Genomic DNA, 21,798 nt, shown 5'->3' with positions numbered 1-21,798 from the left:
GCTAGAGGGAGCCATGCAGTGAGTCCAAAATGAATAGGGGTTAAAGGAGCTAAACGCTAAAAACTCTAATTAGAAACTTGTCCGTGGTATTCCTTGAGGTTTGTAAAATAGAATAATGTATTTTTGCTAAAAACAAAAAACTCTTAGGGTTCTGTTTTAGGGCCCATAAAGGTGTGGTGAGTCCACAATCCCACCTGTATGTGTTTTCTATCTGCCCCTATATTCTAGTTTTCAAGGCCATACATAGGTAAATTGCCACTCGAATCTCTCTAATAACATACAGCTCTGAAAAAAATTAAAAGAGCACTTCCGTTTCTTTGATTTTGTATTTTATAGGTATATGTTTGAGTAAAATGAACATTGTTTTTTATTCTATTAAAATACGGACATTTCTCAAAAATTCCAAATAAAAACATTGTCATTTACAGCATTTATTTGCAGAAAATGAGAAATAACAGATAAAACAAAAACGACGAAGATCTTTCAGACTGCAAATAATGTAAATAAAACGAGCTCGTATTCATAAAAGTTTTAAGAGTTCAGAAATCAGTACTTGGTGGAATAACCCTTGTTTTTAATCACAGTTTTCATGCATCACACTGCTTTTGGATAACTTTATGCTTGAGGTTTTAAATTTGGTACAACCAAAGAAATTCATCATTTTTAAGTGGTCTCTTATTTCTTTCCAGAGTTATATATTCATATGAATAAATACGACCATTTAAATATTAAGTAGGCCAGGTAGGTTTGAAAAATGCGTATTGAATCGTTTTGATACACAGTAATTATATAATAAATGCACAGTACTTAGTGCGTATAATTTAACATTTCTCCTAATGGTAAGCTAGATGTTATCCATAGCTGTTATTCTAGCTGCTCATATCCATGCAGTTTAATGCTATAATATCTGTATCTCCATCACGCCTGTTCTGAAGTAGCTATTCTCCTCTGTAGCGGTGCTTTGTGTCGGAAATGAGGGATTTTTGCGTACAAACTGGCAACCTTGCTTCACTCCGCGTTCTCGCGATGATTTGTGCGAGAGTTCCGAGTTCAGAGCTCCATGTGGATGAGTGTGATGAGTCTGGTGGGTATGGAGGAGTATCAGCGCTGAAACTCGCGGAGAGGAGCCGGTGTGAGAGCGCTGGAGCTCGGCTGTACAGAGCTGCAGGTCCGGTGGTGGTGTTGGTGGTGGGTCAGTAGGTAAGAAGGAGCAGAGCGGGACATGCTGAGGTTTATCCAGCAGCTTCATCTCTTCTCCAGCAGCAGCAGCCCGTGCTTTAAACCAGCTCTCACAACCCGAGGTGGGTCAGCACCGCTGCTGTACTCTAACGTTACTCTCTCCTGATTAAATCTTTATTCACTGCTAATACATCAACACAACCCGTCAGCTTTATAGTTATAGTACATACACAGAAACATATACCTTAAAGAGTTGAGAATAAGATTTTTTTATATACATTTTAAGGTGTGATATGATAACTCCAAACTCTGGTCTATATAGAACCAAACTGGTATTTGCCATCCCATTATTCCAAATTCCTACTGTAATATCATATAAAACTATCATTAGTAAATATCATTGTTAATACTATGTAAAGTATTTTTCAGGACGTCAGTGGTATCATTTGATGGCACCTTGATTTCCTTCTTTAAAAAGACTTTGGAAAATGTGAACCCTTTGGGATTACTTGGATTTCTGCATAAATTGGTAATTAAACGTGTTCTCATCTTTATCTCAAGTCATGAAGCTGTAAAGGATTACAAAAATGATCTCTAAAAGCCTTGATGTTCATGTGTCCACGGTAAGATGATGCAACAGGACAACGACCCAAAACATAGAAGTAAATCAACAACCGAACAGCTTCAACAGAAGAAAAAACTGGGCCTTCTGGAGAGTCCTGACCTCAACCCAGTTGAGATGCTGTGGCATCATGACCCCAAGAGAGCGATTCACACCAGATATCCCAAGAATATTGAACTGAACTGTAACAGTTTAGTGAAGAGGATTGATCCAAAATTCCTCCTGACTGTTCTGCAGGTCTGATCTGCAACTACAGGAAACGTTTGTGTAAGGTTTTTCTGCCAAAGGAGGATCAACCAGTTATTAAATCCAATGGTTCACATACTTTTTTCCCCCTCACTGTGAATTTTAACATGTTGTGTTAAAAAAGAACCATGCAAATATATAATTTTTGTGTGGTATTGGTTTAAGCAGACTGTGTTTGTCTATTGTTGTGACTTAGATGAAGATCTGAACACATTTAATGACCTGTTTGTGCAGAAATCCAAGTAGTCTCAAAGGGTTCACATACTTTTTCTTGCAACTGTACAGGACCTTTGACCTTCTCTATTAGAGAGGCATTTACCCAGGCAGTACATCATGTTTTCTTTGCTGTCTGTAGGACATCCCTATACAGAACAGCTCTACTAGAATGGGTGCCTCTTAGAATATGCCATAAATTTCAAATTTTATATTACTTCATGATAAATAAAGATTGTTCATGATCTAAAGAGCACACAGTCATAATTTATTGCAAGGAGGGAGACCCTATTGGTCACTCAATAACCAGCTACCAGCAGTTTTCTAAGTGTTGTGATCCGCTGTGGATCCTCCTGCAGGTTGCATCCAGTCAGAAAAGCTCAGTGTTCTCCTGGAGAAGTGCAGGAGGAGGACGATGATGATGCCAGCAGAGGAGCAGAACTCCCCTCAGATCACCGTGCTGAAAAGAGCACCAGACAGCCCTGGTGAGGAGAATGATCACCAGGTTAAGAAGCTGAAAACAGATGATGACCAGACTTCTGACGAGAAGAGGTTCCCGAAGAGGAAGGTCGTCCTCCTCATGGCGTATTCTGGAAAAGGGTATTATGGAATGCAGGCAAGTTGATGAAGGTGATGGTGAAATGATTGGCTTGTTTTAATAATGTGACAAACAAAATAGTTAAAATCAAATGTCAAACATGCTTTTGCAGGTTTCCTCCATTGCATGAATTGAAAGCTGTAATGATGTTGTTTGTATTTGGTTTAATAAAAGTACAATATAAAATTTATTGGACACTTTACAAATTGTTTAGTCTTGTTTACTTGATTTTTTATTTTTTTGTTTAGAGAAATTGTGGTAACTCACAGTTTAAAACCATAGAAGATGAACTTGTGACCGCTCTTATTAAAGCTGGATGCATCCCTGAGAACCATGGTGACGATATGAAAAAGATGTCTTTCCAGAGATGTGCAAGGACTGACAAGGTGAGTCTTTGGACATTTTTACACCTGAAAGGCTTGTGTATTTGTTACATTGTATAGTGTACATTAGGTCCTGTTAGTTTTGGTTTCACTCTGCATTTTAGTGGGCGTACTAAAAAACTCAATTATTACTCTGCTTTATTTTCCTCCACTTCATTTCCTTCATATTATTTTCTTGAATTTAAAGCTGATGTCTGTAAGTTTTGGGATTTAGGGCCCTCTCTGGTGAGAATGGTTAATTGCACAAAGCATGCAGAAGACTAATTTTCAACTGGGCGGGTGTGATGTGGTCTCCTTTCAAAGCGTATGAATCCGATTCCAGGTTATGTTCAGTGAGAGAGAGAGAGCGCTCAGTCAGAAACGACTGCCACTTTAATTTTACTTGAAAAGCGAAGTGTAAATGTTACTATTTTATATTAGTTTCTCAAGAAAAAGAGAACTACAATAAAATATAAAAACATACTTTTATTTTCAGAGTATTATTCAATATGTAATAAGAAATAGATATTTCATGTAATTAGTATATATAAATAAAGCACTGAATCTATCGAAAATGTGCTGTATCATTATCTTGTTATGGGGATCTGAAGTGGTCTATATCAGAATATGAATTTTTGGTCATATAGCACAGCCTTTTGTCTGCAATGTGAAAACCCTTTTTAATGGTTTTGACTTTCAGACCAATTACAGGATGTTGAGGCAGACTATCTTATTAAACACAAAATAAATTTGTGTGGACACACAGCAGTATGAGCACAACAGGTTACTTCTTACTTCACAGGTTAATATCTGTGTTTATTGTGAGTGTAGATTATGGCTTATTTAATAAACACAGCCCACTGCTGTTCACTCTGCTGACTCATGACTGTACTGCAAAGTACAGCTCAAACCACATCATCAAGTTCGCTGATGACACAACTGTAGTTGGCCTCATCAGCATGAACGACGAGTCAACATACAGAGAGGAGGTGCAGTGGCTGACGGGCTGGTGCAGAACCAACAACCTATCTCTTAACGTGGATAAAACCAAGGAGATGGTTGTTGACTTCAGGAGAGCTCCAGGTGTCCACCACCCACTGAACATTAACGGCTCTGCTGTGGAAATTGTGGAAAACACCAAGTTCCTAGGTGTTCACATTGCAGAGAACCTCACCTGGTCCCTCAACACCAGCTCCATAACCAAGAAAGCCCAGCAGCGCCTCTACTTCCTGCGGAGACTGAGGAAAGCACATCTCCCACCTCCTATCCTCACCATGTTCTACAGAGGGACTGTAGAAAGCATCCTGTTTGGGAACTGCAACACCTCAGACCGCAAGACCCTACAGCGGATAGTGCGGACAGCTGAGATAATCATCGGAGTCTCTCTTCCCTCCATCACCGAGATCTACACCACACGCTGCATCCGCAAAGCCACCAGCATTGTGGACGACCCCACCCATCCCTCACACGGACTCTTCGCTCTGATGCCGTCCGGCAGAAGATACAGGAGCATCCGAGCCTCCACCACTAGACTCTGCAACAGCTTCATCCACCAGGCAGTCAGATTTCTCAACGCACAGAGACAGAACTGAACCCCCACCCCACGCACCACTCACCCAACACACTCACACAAAACTAAACTGTACACCCCCCCCTTTACACACACAAAGAACTGAACTTCACCCACACACACACACACACAGTCAGCACACAGAGGCTGACATGACTTTATTCCCTTCAGCAATATTTGTTGCACTCTTAAAAACTATAAACTCTACCTCAGTAACTGCTGTGATTATATATGTTCTATATGTCACAGTATGTCACACATCTCTGCACCTTATCCCCACTACACACTTTATTATACCGTATCGGTACTGCACTGTCCCTGTCTTTAAATTGTCTCCTCCTTTGTATTTATTGTATTTATTGTTATTTAGTGTTATAATTTTATAATTTTATGTTGCACTGTCGTCACTCCTGCACTTTATGTTGTCTATTGCTTGTTGTTCTATGTTGCACCATGGTTCCGGAGGAACGTAATTTCATTACACTGTGCACCTGTACTCAGATGTAATGACAATAAAAGCCTTTTGACTTGACTTGAAACAGAAATAAAAGTAATCTAAGGGGAATCTGTTACCGTCCTTAGACTTGCGAGTGGATTTGTGATTCAGAACATACCATAAAATGTATGCATGGTTGTATGCAATCAAATGTTACTTTATTAATGAAATAAAATTTGAAAGAACTGTTCCTGTACAGATGTCTACTAATGTTTACTTTACAACAGAACTTTACAGTGTATGTGCGCGCTGATAAATCTGCTGTGATTGTTTTCTGCAGGGTGTTTCTGCAGCTGGTCAGGTTGTCTCTCTAAAGCTGTGGTTGATTGAAGACATTCTGCAGAAGATTAACAAGCAGCTCCCATCACAGATCAGAGTTTTAGGTAAGACTTCAGTTGTGCTGAAATGCTGATAATGCTGAAAATGCTAATAAAATTCAGTGTTATTGTATATTACAGATATATCATACTGGTCAGTTTCAGGTGATGTACAAGCTTACATTAGCGATCTTTGTGAACCAGTTCTTGAGAATCACTGCTACTTAAATCTGTATGTTTACTGAGAGCTATTTGTTTAATATTACTGGGCCTAGGTAGGAACACCTGGAATTCTGCATAGTCTCATCTTTAGTAACTTTATTATAACAATGGAACTTCTGCTGTATTAAACTCTCTTGTATGTTTATAAAAGGTCACAGTCGGATCCAAACAGAAAAAATAAATAAATATTATGTGGATTAATAGTAGAGGTTTTAGGGTTATCTGAATTTGTTTTGGTTTATCAGCACATCTGGATGATGTCATCAAATTCACCCAAAAACAACCCACAGCTGGACTTGGTAAACTGTGGAATCCGACAAGCCACTGTCCAGTGCTGCTGTAGTTAATTGGCAACCCAACATTTATGAGCATAGCGACCTTGCTGTTAGGTGTAGGATGTTATTACTAACAGTGTGTTATTGTATTGTAGTTAGTAGGTAGGTGAGTAAGTGTGTAAAAGATAGTGAGTGTAGAAATAGGAAGTATGAAATAGGCTTTCATATAACCTCAGTGTTTAGGAGCAGGAGTATATCATCCTCCTGTATTATATTATTATTATATTACTTGTAGGAATGCACAATTTTATATCTTAATGAAATTTTATTTATATAATTTTATTTGAAATTTTTCCCATTTTCTCCCCTGTTTACACGGCCAATTACCCAACCCTTTCGTTAGGACTCCCCCCTATCACTAGTGATGCCCCAACACACCAGGAGGGTGAAGACTAACACATGCTTCCCCTGATACATGTGAAGTCAGCCACCGCTTCTTTTTGAGCTGCTGCTGATGCAGCATTGCCGAGCAGCATCACAGCGCGCTTGGAGGAAAGCGCAGTAGCTGAATTACGGCACATCAGCTTACAGGCGCCCTGTGCTGCAGACATCACCCTTTAGTGATGTGAGGAGAGATCCATCTACCCACCCGGAGGAAGCAGGGCCAATTTTGCTCCCTCTGATTGCCGGAAGCTTGATGGCGAAGCTACATGACCGGGGGTTCAAACCTGCGACATCCCGTTCATAGTGGCAGCGCTTTAGACCCCTGGACTACTCAGTGCCTAGGTATCAGCAGATTTGGCCAATTATTATGATAACTGATAATGGCAAATGTATTGAATGTCAAAAATTGACCAATCAATACTGGCCACGCTACGATGATTAGCCACTACTGGCCACACCACTTTAAAATGAATTCAATTTGGTTTTATTAGTTTTTAAATTATTAGGTTATACCAGGGTGTGTAGTGTCTGTAGTAAGTTATAAATATGTATGGACCAAGAATTCCCACATCTGTGCATCCCTTGTTTGTACACGGTGTGTCAGTCTCATGAAGGGCTGGGTAAAATTATAAAATCCATTTTTTTTTGACCCATGGACAAAATGCATCAGTGGCAGCAGCTTTTAAAAGCTGCTATTCATATACTCTCACATATGAGTAAAGTACATTTATCCAAACATGGTATTTTGCTTTTTTTCAAATTTTTTTTTTTTTTGCAAAATTTCAGGATTCAAGAGAGTCACAGGAGGCTTTAACTCCAAAAACAACTGTGACGCCAGAACCTATTCCTACATGCTGCCTACTGTTGCTTTCTCTCCGAAAGACCACAACCAGGAGGACAAGTCCTTCCGCTTGGACGCAGAAACCCTTCAGAAGGTCAACAGGCTGTTCAATCTTTACAAAGGAACCCACAACTTCCACAACTTTACCTCACAGAAGGGTCCGCGGGACCCCAGTGCCAAACGCTACATCACCCACATGTCCTGCGGGGAACCTTTCATAAGAAAGGATGTTGAGTTTGCGGAGATAACTGTGCGAGGGCAGAGCTTTATGATGCACCAGATCAGGAAGATGATTGGGCTGGTGATCGCGGTGGTAAAGGGATATGCGGGAGAGCAGATCATCGAGAGAAGCTGGGGGGAGGAGAAAGTTGACGTGCCCAAGGCGCCTGGGCTCGGCCTGGTGCTGGAGAGGGTGCACTTTGACCGCTACAACAAGCGCTTTGGAGGAGATGGTCTTCACGAGACCCTGGAGTGGACCCAAGAAGAAGACGCCATTGCTGCCTTTAAGGATGCCCACATATACCCCAGTATAGTGGAGACTGAGTGTCAGGAGAAGTCCATGGTCAGCTGGATGGCTACGCTGCCCATTCATGACTTCGAGGCCACTGAAACGGGCAAGCAGGAAAACAAGGTGGGTGATAAATAGTGTGTGAATCACAAAGCATCTCACAATACAATATGATCATATTTAGATTCTGTGATACTCGGTATACGGAACCAGTTAAAAGTTTGGACACAGTTCTTCTCATTAAATGTGTTTTTTTTCTTTTGATTTTTTTTTTTAAAGCTCATTAAAGCTCTACAGGAACATATGAAATTATATTTTAAACTAGAAAAGGGTTATACAAACCAGAATATGTTTTATACTTTAGAGTTTTCTAAGTACCACATTTATCTTTGAGGACAGATCTGCAAACTCTTGCTATTTTAATCTCAGTCTCATGAGGTAGAGTTGCCTGGAACAGTTTTCTCAGCATCTTAAAGGAGTTCCTGGAGGTGCTGAACAATAGTTGCTGTTTTTCCTTGCTCCAGCTCATCCCAATTAAATCACCTCAAATCACCATCTTAGTCCTTCAGGTTTAGATCAGGGGACTTTTTTTTACTGTTTACTGTGTAATTTCATATCTGTATTTAACATATGATATACAATGTAGAAACTAAATTAAATAAATAAATAAAGAAAGAAAAACTTGAGAAGTTGAAACTTGAGAACTTTTGACTGGTACTGTATTGCAAGACAATATATCGATGGCATCTAATTTACTAAAGAGGATAAAATACTCCTAAATTGCTATGGTCAAGCATCATTGCATTAAACCCAATAATAAAGTTTTGTCATCGTGGATAAGGATGAAATGTATGATTGCCCTACTAATAAATATTTTCTAATTTTTGCAGGACGACGATGAAGATGGGAACGCTTCTGATTGAATCATTTGAAGAGCAACCTTCTTTTATTTTTTCTTTCAACCTATGTTTTTATTTTTACAATCTGCTGTATAAATGATTTAGTTCCACTCTTTGCTATATTACTTGTGAAATAAACTTTTTATTTTATTGATTGCCATTTTGTCTTATTGGATTTGCATATTTTAGGGAAATAGGGAGACATGTTTTATATTGTACAGTTTGAAGGAGTAAAAAAAGTACTGTATGATGGCTGTAGGACAAATGAAACATGGAGTTTGACATGGAGGAAAATAATGAACATGGAGGCTCAGGTGTACAGAATTAATACAATAAAATGCTCAATATAAAATAACAGAAGATAACTACAATTTAGAAAGAGTTTGAGAAATACTATAAACCCCTTTACACCCCTTTAACACCCATCATTCACTGTAATGATAAACTGAATTGACCAACAATTATTGGCAACTTCTTTTCTAATATTAATAGCACAGATAGGTGTGCTCCAGAGTGGTATAAGTTCCAGAATGACCTGAAATAAACATGCAAAATTATTGGAATTTTCTCAGAGTCACATGAAGTAGTTCCCTCAGTGTCTTAAAGGAGTTCCTGGAGGTGCTGAACAATAGTTGCTGCTTTTTCTTCATTTCTTAGGATGAGCTCCAGCTCATCCTAAATCACCATCTCAGTTCATCAGGTTTAGATCAGGGGATTGTAGAGGACAAACATGCTTTTTTACTGTTTACTACGTACTTTAATGTGTCCCTTCATTGTTTATATATCTCTCTTTTTATTTTTGTATTATCTTATTTTATTTTCCCATTTTAGCAAGGCCAATTATCCCACCTATTTAGCTATTACTCAGCTGTATATCCCCCATCACAGGTGATGCCACGACACAAGGAGGGTAAAGACTAGCACATGCCTCCTCCGACACGTGAAATCAGCCACCGACTCTTGTTGAATTGCTGCTGATGCAGAATTTCCGAGTAGCATTACAGCGCACTCTGAGGAAAGTGCAGTCACTTGGTTCCCAATACATTAGCTCACAGACGATTTATGCTGAGTGACATCACCCTAGGAGTGATGATGTTAAAGAGCGCCATGTACCTCATGCCTATTAAGTCTCCAGTTTTGGCTGGGAAACTACCATAATTTACCACTCTTTCCCGCCGCCCTCCCGTATTAGTATTTTTTCCGTAAATTTCCCGTAGTAGCGGGAACAACTCTGGAACAACAAATCAGAGAGCTGGATAAATGCAAGGATGCAAACTTCTTCTGACTGCAGTAAATACCATTGTTTACATCAAAATAACATGAATATAAAAATACAATATATTAATATACACTGCTCAAAAAAATAAAGGGAACACTCAAATAACACAATATAACTCCAAGTAAATCAAACTTCTGTGAAATTAAACTGTCCACTTAGGAAGCAACACTGATTGACAATCAATTTCACCTGCTGTTGTGCAAATGGAATAGACAACAGGTGGAAATTATTGGCAATTAGCAAGACACACTCAATAAAGGAGTGGTTCTGCAGGTGGGGACCACAGACCACTTCTCAGAACCTATGCTGTCTGGCTGATGTTTTGGTCAGTTTTGAATGTTGGTGGTGCTTTCACACTCGTGGTAGCATGAGACGGACTCTACAACCCACACAAGTGGCTCAGGTAGTGCAGCTCATCCAGGATGGCACATCAATGCGAGCTGTGGCAAGAAGGTTTGCTGTGTCTGTCAGCGTAGTGTCCAGAGGCTGGAGGCGCTACCAGGGGACAGGCCAGTACACCAGGAGACGTGGAGGAGGCCGTAGGAGGGCAACAACCCAGCAGCAGGACCGCTACCTCCGCCTTTGTGCAAGAAGGAACAGGAGGAGCACTGCCAGAGCCCTGCAAAATGACCTCCAGCAGGCCACAAATGTGCATGTGTCTGCACAAACGGTTAGAAACCGACTCCATGAGGATGGTATGAGGGCCCGACGTCCACAGATGGGGGTTGTGCTCACAGCCCAACACCGTGCAGGACGCTTGGCATTTGCCAGAGAACACCAGGATTGGCAAATTCGGCACTGGCGCCTTGTGCTCTTCACAGATGAAAGCAGGTTCACACTGAGCACATGACAGACGTGACAGAGTCTGGAGACACCGTGGAGAGCGGTCTGCTGCCTGCAACATCCTTCAGCATGACCGGTTTGGCAGTGGGTCAGTAATGGTGTGGGGTGGCATTTCTTTGGAGGGCCGCACAGCCCTCCATGTGCTCACCAGAGGTAGCCTGACTGCCATTAGGTACCGAGATGAGATCCTCAGACCCCTTGTGAGACCATATGCTGGTGCGGTTGGCCCTGGGTTCCTCCTAATGCAGGACAATGCTAGACCTCATGTGGCTGGAGTGTGTCAGCAGTTCCTGCAAGATGAAGGCATTGAAGCTATGGACTGGCCCGCCCGTTCCCCAGACCTGAATCCGATTGAGCACATCTGGGACATCATGTCTCGCTCCATCCACCAACGTCACGTTGCACCACAGACTGTCCAGGAGTTGGCCGATGCTTTAGTCCAGGTCTGGGAGGAGATCCCTCAGGAGACCATCCGCCACCTCATCAGGAGCATGCCCAGGCGTTGTAGGGAGGTCATACAGGCACGTGGAGGCCACACACAATACTGAGCCTCATTTTGACTTGTTTTAAGGACATTACATTAAAGTTGGATCAGCCTGTAGTGTGTTTTTTCACTTTAATTTTGTGTGTGGCTCCAAATCCAGGCCTCCATTGGTTAATAAATTTGATTTCCATTGATGATTTTTGTGTGATTTTGTTGTCAGCACATTCAACTTTGTACAGAACAAAGTATTCAATGAGAATATTTCATTCATTCAGATCTAGGATGTGTTATTTGAGTGTTCCCTTTATTTTTTTGAGCAGTGTATTTCTACATACTATATCATGATACTATGATACTGAACCTCGGTTGGGCTGGTGGGACGACTCGAAGTGGGCGGCGGGAAATTTTCCTTATTTTTACGAGGCTGAAGTTGGTTTGATATTCGCAGCTCCAGATTCGTTTGGCTCGATATTCGCAGCCTCGTATTCCCCGGCTGAAGTTGGTTTGATATTCGCAGCTCCAGATTCGTTTGGTTCGATATTCGCAGCCTCGTATTCCCCGGCTGAAGTTGGTTTGATATTCGCAGCTGCCGCTTCACTGAAGCACCGTGAACTAAAGGGAGCGTTCACAAACACCCGCTGTTTATATTAAACACCTCACAGATCAACACTGAAGGAGATAGAATGAAGAAAAGCAGTACATCTGTTTATTAACAATGTAAATATACAATATATTATTAAATATAATTTTGTATATTTTAAAATATTTATTTTAATTACTGAATTTATAATTATATATTACAATAAATAATTAAATATATATTTAATAAAATTATATTTTAAAAGCCATTGCGCTCAAAAAATATGAGGCAGATGTTCAAGTGTGATTTTGAAGAACTTTTTCATGTTGGGCCAGAACAAATACACATGATCTGAAGAGCACTAGTCTTCTACTTTAAGAAAAACCTGGAATTAGCCTGGCCCAAGCTGATTTTATACTTTAAAATGAACTGGCAAACTTTGAAAGACTTTTTCATCTTGGGCCAGAACACATACACATCAGATGAAGAGAACTACTCTCCCACTTTGAGGAAAACCTGGAATTAGCCTGGCCCGAGCTGATTTTATACTTTAAAATGAACTGGCAACATAGCATACCAATCCATAATGCACAATTTTTTTATGTAAAGCTGATGTTCTAGTGTGATTTTGAAGGACTTTTTCATCTTGGGCCAGACCAAATACACATGATCTGAAGAGTACTAGTCTTCTACTTTAAGAAAAAGCTGGAAATAGCCTGGCGCAAGCTGATTTTATACTTTAAAATGAACTGGCAACATAGCATACCAATCCATAATGCACAATTTTTTTTTATGTAAAGCTGATGTTCTAGTGTGATTTTGAAGGACTTTTTCATCTTGGGCCAGACCAAATACACATGATCTGAAGAGTACTAGTCTTCTACTTTAAGAAAAACCTGGAAATAGCCTGGCCCAAGCTGATTTTATACTTTAAAATTAACTGGCAACATGGCATACCGATCCATAAGGCAGAAAAAAGTTTAATTTAAAGCTGATGTTCTAGTGTGATTTTGAAGGACTTTTTAATCTTGGGCCAGAACAAATACACATGATCTGAAGAGAACTAGTCTTCTACTTTAAGGAAAACCTGGAATTAGCCTGGCCCGAGCTGATTTTATACTTTAAAATTAACTGGCAACATAGCATACCGATCCATAATGCACAATTTTTTTTATGTAAAGCTGATGTTCCAGTGTGATTTTGAAGGACTTTTTCATATTGGGCCAGACCAAATACACATGATCTAAAGAGTACTAGTCTTCTACTTTAGGGAAAGCCTGGAATTAGCCTGGCCCAAGCTGATTTTATACTTTAAAATTAACTGGCAACATGGCATACCGATCCATAAGGCACAAAAAAGTTTAATTTAAAGCTGATGTTCTAGTGTGATTTTGAAGGACTTTTTAATCTTGGGCCAGACCAAATACACATGATCTGAAGAGTACTAGTCTTCTACTTTAAGTAAAACCTGGAATTAGCCTGGCCCAAGCTGATTTTATATTTTAAAATGAACTGGCAACATGTAATAACGATCCATAATGCACAAAGAAATTGAATATAAAGCTGATGTTCTAGTGTGATTTTGAAGGACTTTTTAATCTTGGGCCAGAACAAATACACATGATCTGAAGAGAACTAGTCTTCTACTTTAAGGAAAACCTGGAAATAGCCTGGCCCGAGCTGATTTTATACTTTAAAATGAACTGGCAATATGGAATACCGATCCATAATGCACAATTTTTCTTTATGTAAAGCTGATGTTTCAGTGTGATTTTGAAGGGCTTTTTCTTCTTGGGCCAGACCAAATACACATGATCTGAAGAGTACTAGTCTTCTACTTTAAGAAAAACCTGGAATTAGCATGGCCCAAGCTGATTTTATACTTTAAAATGAACTGGCAACATGGCCTACCGATCCATAATGCACAAAAAAATTGAATATAAAGCTAATGTTCTAGTGTGATTTTGAAGGAATTTTCATATTGGGCCAGACCAAATACACATTATCTAAAGAGTACTAGTCTTCTACTTTAAGGAAAACCTGGAATTAGCCTGGCCCGAGCTGATTTTATACTTTAAAATTAACTGGCAACATAGCATACCGATCCATAATGCACAATTTTTTTTATGTAAAGCTGATGTTCCAGTGTGATTTTGAAGGACTTTTTCATATTGGGCCAGACCAAATACACATGATCTAAAGAGTACTAGTCTTCTACTTTAGGGAAAGCCTGGAATTAGCCTGGCCCAAGCTGATTTTATAATTTAAAATTAACTGGCAACATGGCATACCGATCCATAAGGCACAAAAAAGTTTAATTTAAAGCTGATGTTCTAGTGTGATTTTGAAGGACTTTTTAATCTTGGGCCAGACCAAATACACATGATCTGAAGAGTACTAGTCTTCTACTTTAAGTAAAACCTGGAATTAGCCTGGCCCAAGCTGATTTTATATTTTAAAATGAACTGGCAACATGGCATACCGATCCATAAGGCAGAAAAAAAGTTTAATTTAAAGCTGATGTTCTAGTGTGATTTTGAAGGACTTTTTAATCTTGGGCCAGAACAAATACACATGATCTGAAGAGAACTAGTCTTCTACTTTAAGGAAAACCTGGAATTAGCATGGCCCAAGCTGATTTTATACTTTAAAATGAACTGGCAACATGGCCTACCGATCCATAATGCACAAAAAAATTGAATATAAAGCTAATGTTCTAGTGTGATTTTGAAGGAATTTTCATATTGGGCCAGACCAAATACACATTATCTAAAGAGTACTAGTCTTCTACTTTAGGGAAAGCCTGGAAATAGCCTGGCCCAAGCTGATTTTATACTTTAAAATTAACTGGCAACATAGCATACCGATCCATAATGCACAATTTTTTTATGTAAAGCTGATGTTCCAGTGTGATTTTGAAGGACTTTTTCATATTGGGCCAGACCAAATACACATGATCTAAAGAGGACTAGCCTTCTACTTTAGGGAAAGCCTGGAATTAGCCTGGCCCAAGCTGATTTTATACTTTAAAATTAACTGGCAACATGGCCTACCGATCCATAATGCACAAAAGAATTGAATATAAAGCTGATGTTCTAGTGTGATTTTGAAGGACTTTTTAATCGTGGGCCAGACCAAATACACATGATCTAAAGAGTACTAGTCTTCTACTTTAGGGAAAGCCTGGAATTAGCCTGGCCCAAGCTGATTTTATACTTTAAAATTAACTGGCAACATGGCATACCGATCCATAAGGCAGAAAAAAGTTTAATTTAAAGCTGATGTTCTAGTGTGATTTTGAAGGACTTTTTAATCTTGGGCCAGACCAAATACACATGATCTGAAGAGTACTAGTCTTCTACTTTAAGAAAAACCTGGAATTAGCCTGGCCCAAGCTGATTTTATACTTTAAAATGAACTGGCAACATGGAATACCGATCCATAAAGCACAATTTTTTTATGTAAAGCTGATGTTCCAGTGTGATTTTGAAGGACTTTTTAATCTTGGGCCAGACCAAATACACATGATCTGAAGAGTACTAGTCTTCTACTTTAAGTAAAACCTGGAATTAGCCTGGCCCAAGCTGATTTTATATTTTAAAATGAACTGGCAACATGGCATACCGATCCATAAGGCACAAAAAAGTTTAATTTAAAGCTGATGTTCTAGTGTGATTTTGAAGGACTTTTTCATATTGGGCCAGACCAAATACACATGATCTAAAGAGTACTAGTCTTCTACTTTAAGGAAAACCTGGAATTAGCCTGGCCCAAGCTGATTTTATACTTTAAAATTAACTGGCAACATGGCATACCGATCCATAAGGCACAAAAAAGTTTAATTTAAAGCTGATGTTCTAGTGTGATTTTGAAGGACTTTTTAATCTTGGGCCAGACCAAATACACATGATCTGAAGAGTACTAGTCTTCTACTTTAAGTAAAACCTGGAATTAGCCTGGCCCAAGCTGATTTTATACTTTAAAATGAACTGGCAATATGGAATACCGATCCATAATGCACAATTTTTTTTTATGTAAAGCTTATGTTCTAGTGTGATTTTGAAGGACTTTTTAATCTTGGGCCAGACCAAATACACATGATCTGAAGAGTACTAGTCTTCTACTTTAAGAAAAACCTGGAATTAGCATGGCCCAAGCTGATTTTATACTTTAAAATGAACTGGCAACATGGCCTACCGATCCATAATGCACAAAAAAATTGAATATAAAGCTAATGTTCTAGTGTGATTTTGAAGGAATTTTCATATTGGGCCAGACCAAATACACATTATCTAAAGAGTACTAGTCTTCTACTTTAGGGAAAGCCTGGAAATAGCCTGGCCCAAGCTGATTTTATACTTTAAAATTAACTGGCAACATGGCATACCGATCCATAAGGCAGAAAAAAAGTTTAATTTAAAGCTGAAGTTCTAGTGTAATTTTGAAGGACTTTTTAATCTTGGGCCAGAACAAATACACATGATCTGAAGAGAACTAGTCTTCTACTTTAAGGAAAACCTGGAATTAGCCTGGCCCGAGCTGATTTTATACTTTAAAATTAACTGGCAACATAGCATACCGATCCATAATGCACAATTTTTTTTATGTAAAGCTGATGTTCCAGTGTGATTTTGAAGGACTTTTTCATATTGGGCCAGACCAAATACACATGATCTAAAGAGTACTAGTCTTCTACTTTAGGGAAAGCCTGGAATTAGCCTGGCGCAAGCTGATTTTATAATTTAAAATTAACTGGCAACATGGCATACCGATCCATAAGGCACAAAAAAGTTTAATTTAAAGCTGATGTTCTAGTGTGATTTTGAAGGACTTTTTAATCTTGGGCCAGACCAAATACACATGATCTGAAGAGTACTAGTCTTCTACTTTAAGTAAAACCTGGAATTAGCCTGGCCCAAGCTGATTTTATATTTTAAAATGAACTGGCAACATGGCATACCGATCCATAAGGCAGAAAAAAAGTTTAATTTAAAGCTGATGTTCTAGTGTGATTTTGAAGGACTTTTTAATCTTGGGCCAGAACAAATACACATGATCTGAAGAGAACTAGTCTTCTACTTTAAGGAAAACCTGGAATTAGCATGGCCCAAGCTGATTTTATACTTTAAAATGAACTGGCAACATGGCCTACCGATCCATAATGCACAAAAAAATTGAATATAAAGCTAATGTTCTAGTGTGATTTTGAAGGAATTTTCATATTGGGCCAGACCAAATACACATTATCTAAAGAGTACTAGTCTTCTACTTTAGGGAAAGCCTGGAAATAGCCTGGCCCAAGCTGATTTTATACTTTAAAATTAACTGGCAACATAGCATACCGATCCATAATGCACAATTTTTTTATGTAAAGCTGATGTTCCAGTGTGATTTTGAAGGACTTTTTCATATTGGGCCAGACCAAATACACATGATCTAAAGAGGACTAGCCTTCTACTTTAGGGAAAGCCTGGAATTAGCCTGGCCCAAGCTGATTTTATACTTTAAAATTAACTGGCAACATGGCCTACCGATCCATAATGCACAAAAGAATTGAATATAAAGCTGATGTTCTAGTGTGATTTTGAAGGACTTTTTAATCGTGGGCCAGACCAAATACACATGATCTAAAGAGTACTAGTCTTCTACTTTAGGGAAAGCCTGGAATTAGCCTGGCCCAAGCTGATTTTATACTTTAAAATTAACTGGCAACATGGCATACCGATCCATAAGGCAGAAAAAAGTTTAATTTAAAGCTGATGTTCTAGTGTGATTTTGAAGGACTTTTTAATCTTGGGCCAGACCAAATACACATGATCTGAAGAGTACTAGTCTTCTACTTTAAGAAAAACCTGGAATTAGCCTGGCCCAAGCTGATTTTATACTTTAAAATGAACTGGCAACATGGAATACCGATCCATAAAGCACAATTTTTTTATGTAAAGCTGATGTTCCAGTGTGATTTTGAAGGACTTTTTCATCTTGGGCCAGAACAAATACACATGATCTGAAGAGTACTAGTCTTCTTCTTTAAGGAAAACCTGGAATTAGCCTGGCCCGAGCTGATTTTATACTTTAAAATGAACTGGCAACATGGCCTACCGATCCATAATGCACAAAAAAATTGAATATAAAGCTGATGTTCTAGTGTGATTTTGAAGGACTTTTTCATATTGGGCCAGACCAAATACACATGATCTAAAGAGTACTAGTCTTCTACTTTAGGGAAAGCCTGGAATTAGCCTGGCCCAAGCTGATTTTATACTTTAAAATTAACTGGCAACATGGCATACCGATCCATAAGGCACAAAAAAGTTTAATTTAAAGCTGATGTTCTAGTGTGATTTTGAAGGACTTTTTAATCTTGGGCCAGACCAAATACACATGATCTGAAGAGTACTAGTCTTCTACTTTAAGTAAAACCTGGAATTAGCCTGGCCCAAGCTGATTTTATACTTTAAAATGAACTGGCAATATGGAATACCGATCCATAATGCACAATTTTTTTTTATGTAAAGCTTATGTTCTAGTGTGATTTTGAAGGACTTTTTAATCTTGGGCCAGACCAAATACACATGATCTGAAGAGTACTAGTCTTCTTCTTTAAGAAAAACCTGGAATTAGCCTGGCCCGAGCTGATTTTATACTTTAAAATGAACTGGCAAGCTAGCATACCAATCCATAATGCACAATTTTTTTTTATGTAAAGCTTATGTTCTAGTGTGATTTTGAAGGACTTTTTAATCTTGGGCCAGACCAAATACACATGATCTGAAGAGTACTAGTCTTCTTCTTTAAGGAAAACCTGGAAGTAGCTTGGCCCGAGCTGATTTTATACTTTAAAATGAATTGGCAACATAGCATACCGATCCATAATGCACAATTTTTTTTTTATGTATAGCAGATGTTCAAGTGTGATTTTGAAGAACTTTTTCATGTTGGGCCAGACCAAATACACATGATCTGAAGAGTACTAGCCTTCTACTTTAAGGAAAACCTGGAAGTAGCCTGGCCCAAGCTGATTTTATACTTTAAAATGAACTGGCTACATGGTATAACGAGCCATAATGCACAATTTTTTTTTTATGTAAAGCTGATGTTCTAGTGTGATTTTGAAGGACTTTTTCCATCTTGGGCCAGACCAAATACACATGATCTGAAGAGTACTAGTCTTCTTCTTTAAGAAAAACCTGGAATTAGCCTGTACCAAGCTGATTTTATACTTTAAACTTAACTGGCAACATGGAATACCGATACCCATTTTAAAGTATAAAATCAGCTTGGGCCAGGCTATTTCCAGGTTTTCCTTAAAGTAGAAGACTACTACTCTTCAGATCATGTGTATTTGGCCTGGCCCAAGATGAAAAAGTCCTTAAAAATCACACTGGAACATCAGCTTTACATAAAAAATTGTGCATTATGGATCGGTATTCCATGTTGCCAGTTCATTTTAAAGTATAAAATCAGCTTGGTCCAGGCTATTTCCAGGTTTTCCTTAAAGAAGAAGACTAGTACTCTTCAGATCATGTGTATTTGGTCTGGCCCAAGATTAAAAAGTCCTTCAAAATCACACTAGAACATCAGCTTTATATTCAATTTTTTTGTGCATTATGGATCGGTAGGCCATGTTGCCAGTTCATTTTAAAGTACAAAATCAGCTTGGGCCAGGCTAATTCCAGGCTTTCCTTAAAGTAGAAGACTAGTACTCTTCAGATCATGTGTATTTGGTCTGGCCCAAGATTAAAAAGTCCTTCAAAATCACACTAGAACATCAGCTTTACATAAAAAAAATTGTGCATTATGGATCGGTATGCTATGTTGCCAGTTCATTTTAAAGTATAAAATCAGCTTGGGCCAGGCTAATTCCAGGTTTTCCTTAAAGTAGAAGACTAGTTCTCTTTAGATCATGTGTATTTGTTCTGGCCCAAGATTAAAAAGTCCTTCAAAATCACACTAGAACATCAGCTTTAAATTAAACTTTTTTGTGCCTTATGGATCGGTATGCCATGTTGCCAGTTAATTTTAAAGTATAAAATCAGCTCGGGCCAGGCTAATTCCAGGTTTTTCTTAAAGTAGAAGACTAGTTCTCTTCAGATCATGTGTATTTGTTCTGGCCCAAGATTAAAAAGTCCTTCAAAATCACACTAGAACATCAGCTTTACATAAAAAAAATTGTGCATTATGGATTGGTATGCTATGTTGCCAGTTCATTTTAAAGTATAAAATCAGCTTGGGCCAGGCTAATTCCAGGTTTTCCTTAAAGTAGAAGACTAGTACTCTTCAGATCATGTGTATTTGGTCTGGCCCAAGATTAAAAAGTCCTTCAAAATCACACTAGAACATCAGCTTTATATTCAATTTTTTTGTGCATTATGGATCGGTAGGCCATGTTGCCAGTTAATTTTAAAGTATAAAATCAGCTCGGGCCAGGCTAATTCCAGGTTTTTCTTAAAGTAGAAGACTAGTTCTCTTCAGATCATGTGTATTTGGTCTGGCCCAATATGAAAAAGTCCTTCAAAATCACACTAGAACATCAGCTTTACATAAAAACAATTGTGCATTATGGATCGGTATTCCATGTTGCCAGTTCATTTTAAAGTATAAAATCAGCTTGGGCCAGGCTATTTCCAGGTTTTCCTTAAAGTAGAAGACTAGTACTCTTTAGATCATGTGTATTTGGTCTGGCCCATGATTAAAAAGTCCTTCAAAATCACACTAGAACATCAGCTTTATATTCAATTTTTTGTGCATTATGGATCGGTAGGCCATGTTGCCAGTTAATTTTAAAGTATAAAATCAGCTTGGGCCAGGCTAATTCCAGGCTTTCCCTAAAGTAGAAGGCTAGTACTCTTTAGATCATGTGTATTTGTTCTGGCCCAATATGAAAAAGTCCTTCAAAATCACACTGGAACATCAGCTTTACATAAAAAAAATTGTGCATTATGGATCGGTATGCTATGTTGCCAGTTCATTTTAAAGTATAAAATCAGCTCGGGCCAGGCTAATTCCAGGTTTTCCTTAAAGTAGAAGACTAGTACTCTTCAGATCATGTGTATTTGTTCTTGCCCAAGATTAAAAAGTCCTTTAAAATCACACTAGAACATCAGCTTTACATAAAATAAATTGTGCATTATGGATTGGTATGCTATGTTGCCAGTTCATTTTAAAGTATAAAATCAGCTTGGGCCAGGCTAATTCCAGGTTTTTCTTAAAGTAGAAGACTAGTACTCTTCAGATCATGTGTATTTGGTCTGGCCCAAGATGAAAAAGTCCTTCAAAATCACACTGGAACATCAGCTTTACATAAAAAAATTGTGCATTATGGATTGGTATGCTATGTTGCCAGTTCATTTTAAAGTATAAAATCAGCTCGGGCCAGGCTAATTCCAGGTTTTCCTCAAAGTGGGAGAGTAGTTCTCTTCATCTGATGTGTATGTGTTCTGGCCCAAGATGAAAAAGTCTTTCAAAGTTTGCCAGTTCATTTTAAAGTATAAAATCAGCTTGGGCCAGGCTAATTCCAGGTTTTTCTTAAAGTAGAAGACTAGTACTCTTCAGATCATGTGTATTTGTTCTGGCCCAACATGAAAAAGTTCTTCAAAATCACACTTGAACATCTGCCTCATATTATTTGAGCGCAATGGCTTTTAAAATATAATTTTATTAAATATATATTTAATTATTTATTGTAATATATAATTATAAATTCAGTAATTAAAATAAATATTTTACAATATACAAAATTATATTTAATAATATATTGTATATTTACATTGTTAATAAACAGATGTACTGCTTTTCTTCATTCTATCTCCTTCAGTGT

General features: G+C 38.3%; 1 protein-coding gene across 1 annotated transcript; it reads left to right on the top strand.

The window, feature by feature from the left end:
* Window positions 1-1,037: 1,037 nt before the first annotated feature.
* Window positions 1,038-8,947, top strand: pus1 (pseudouridine synthase 1). Its single transcript, XM_007246049.4, has 6 exons — window positions 1,038-1,301; window positions 2,620-2,876; window positions 3,107-3,244; window positions 5,567-5,669; window positions 7,331-8,016; window positions 8,784-8,947. Exons 1-6 carry the CDS (start codon window positions 1,223-1,225, stop codon window positions 8,814-8,816), a joined length of 1,296 nt encoding a protein of 431 aa, XP_007246111.3. The 5' UTR covers window positions 1,038-1,222; the 3' UTR covers window positions 8,817-8,947.
* Window positions 8,948-21,798: the final 12,851 nt, after the last annotated feature.

This window comes from Astyanax mexicanus, chromosome 17, assembly GCF_023375975.1.
Source record: "Astyanax mexicanus isolate ESR-SI-001 chromosome 17, AstMex3_surface, whole genome shotgun sequence".
In the NCBI taxonomy this organism is placed as follows: domain Eukaryota; kingdom Metazoa; phylum Chordata; class Actinopteri; order Characiformes; family Acestrorhamphidae; genus Astyanax; species Astyanax mexicanus.
Note: the sequence above shows the minus strand (reverse complement) of the source record. Positions and strands in the feature narration are given on the sequence as shown.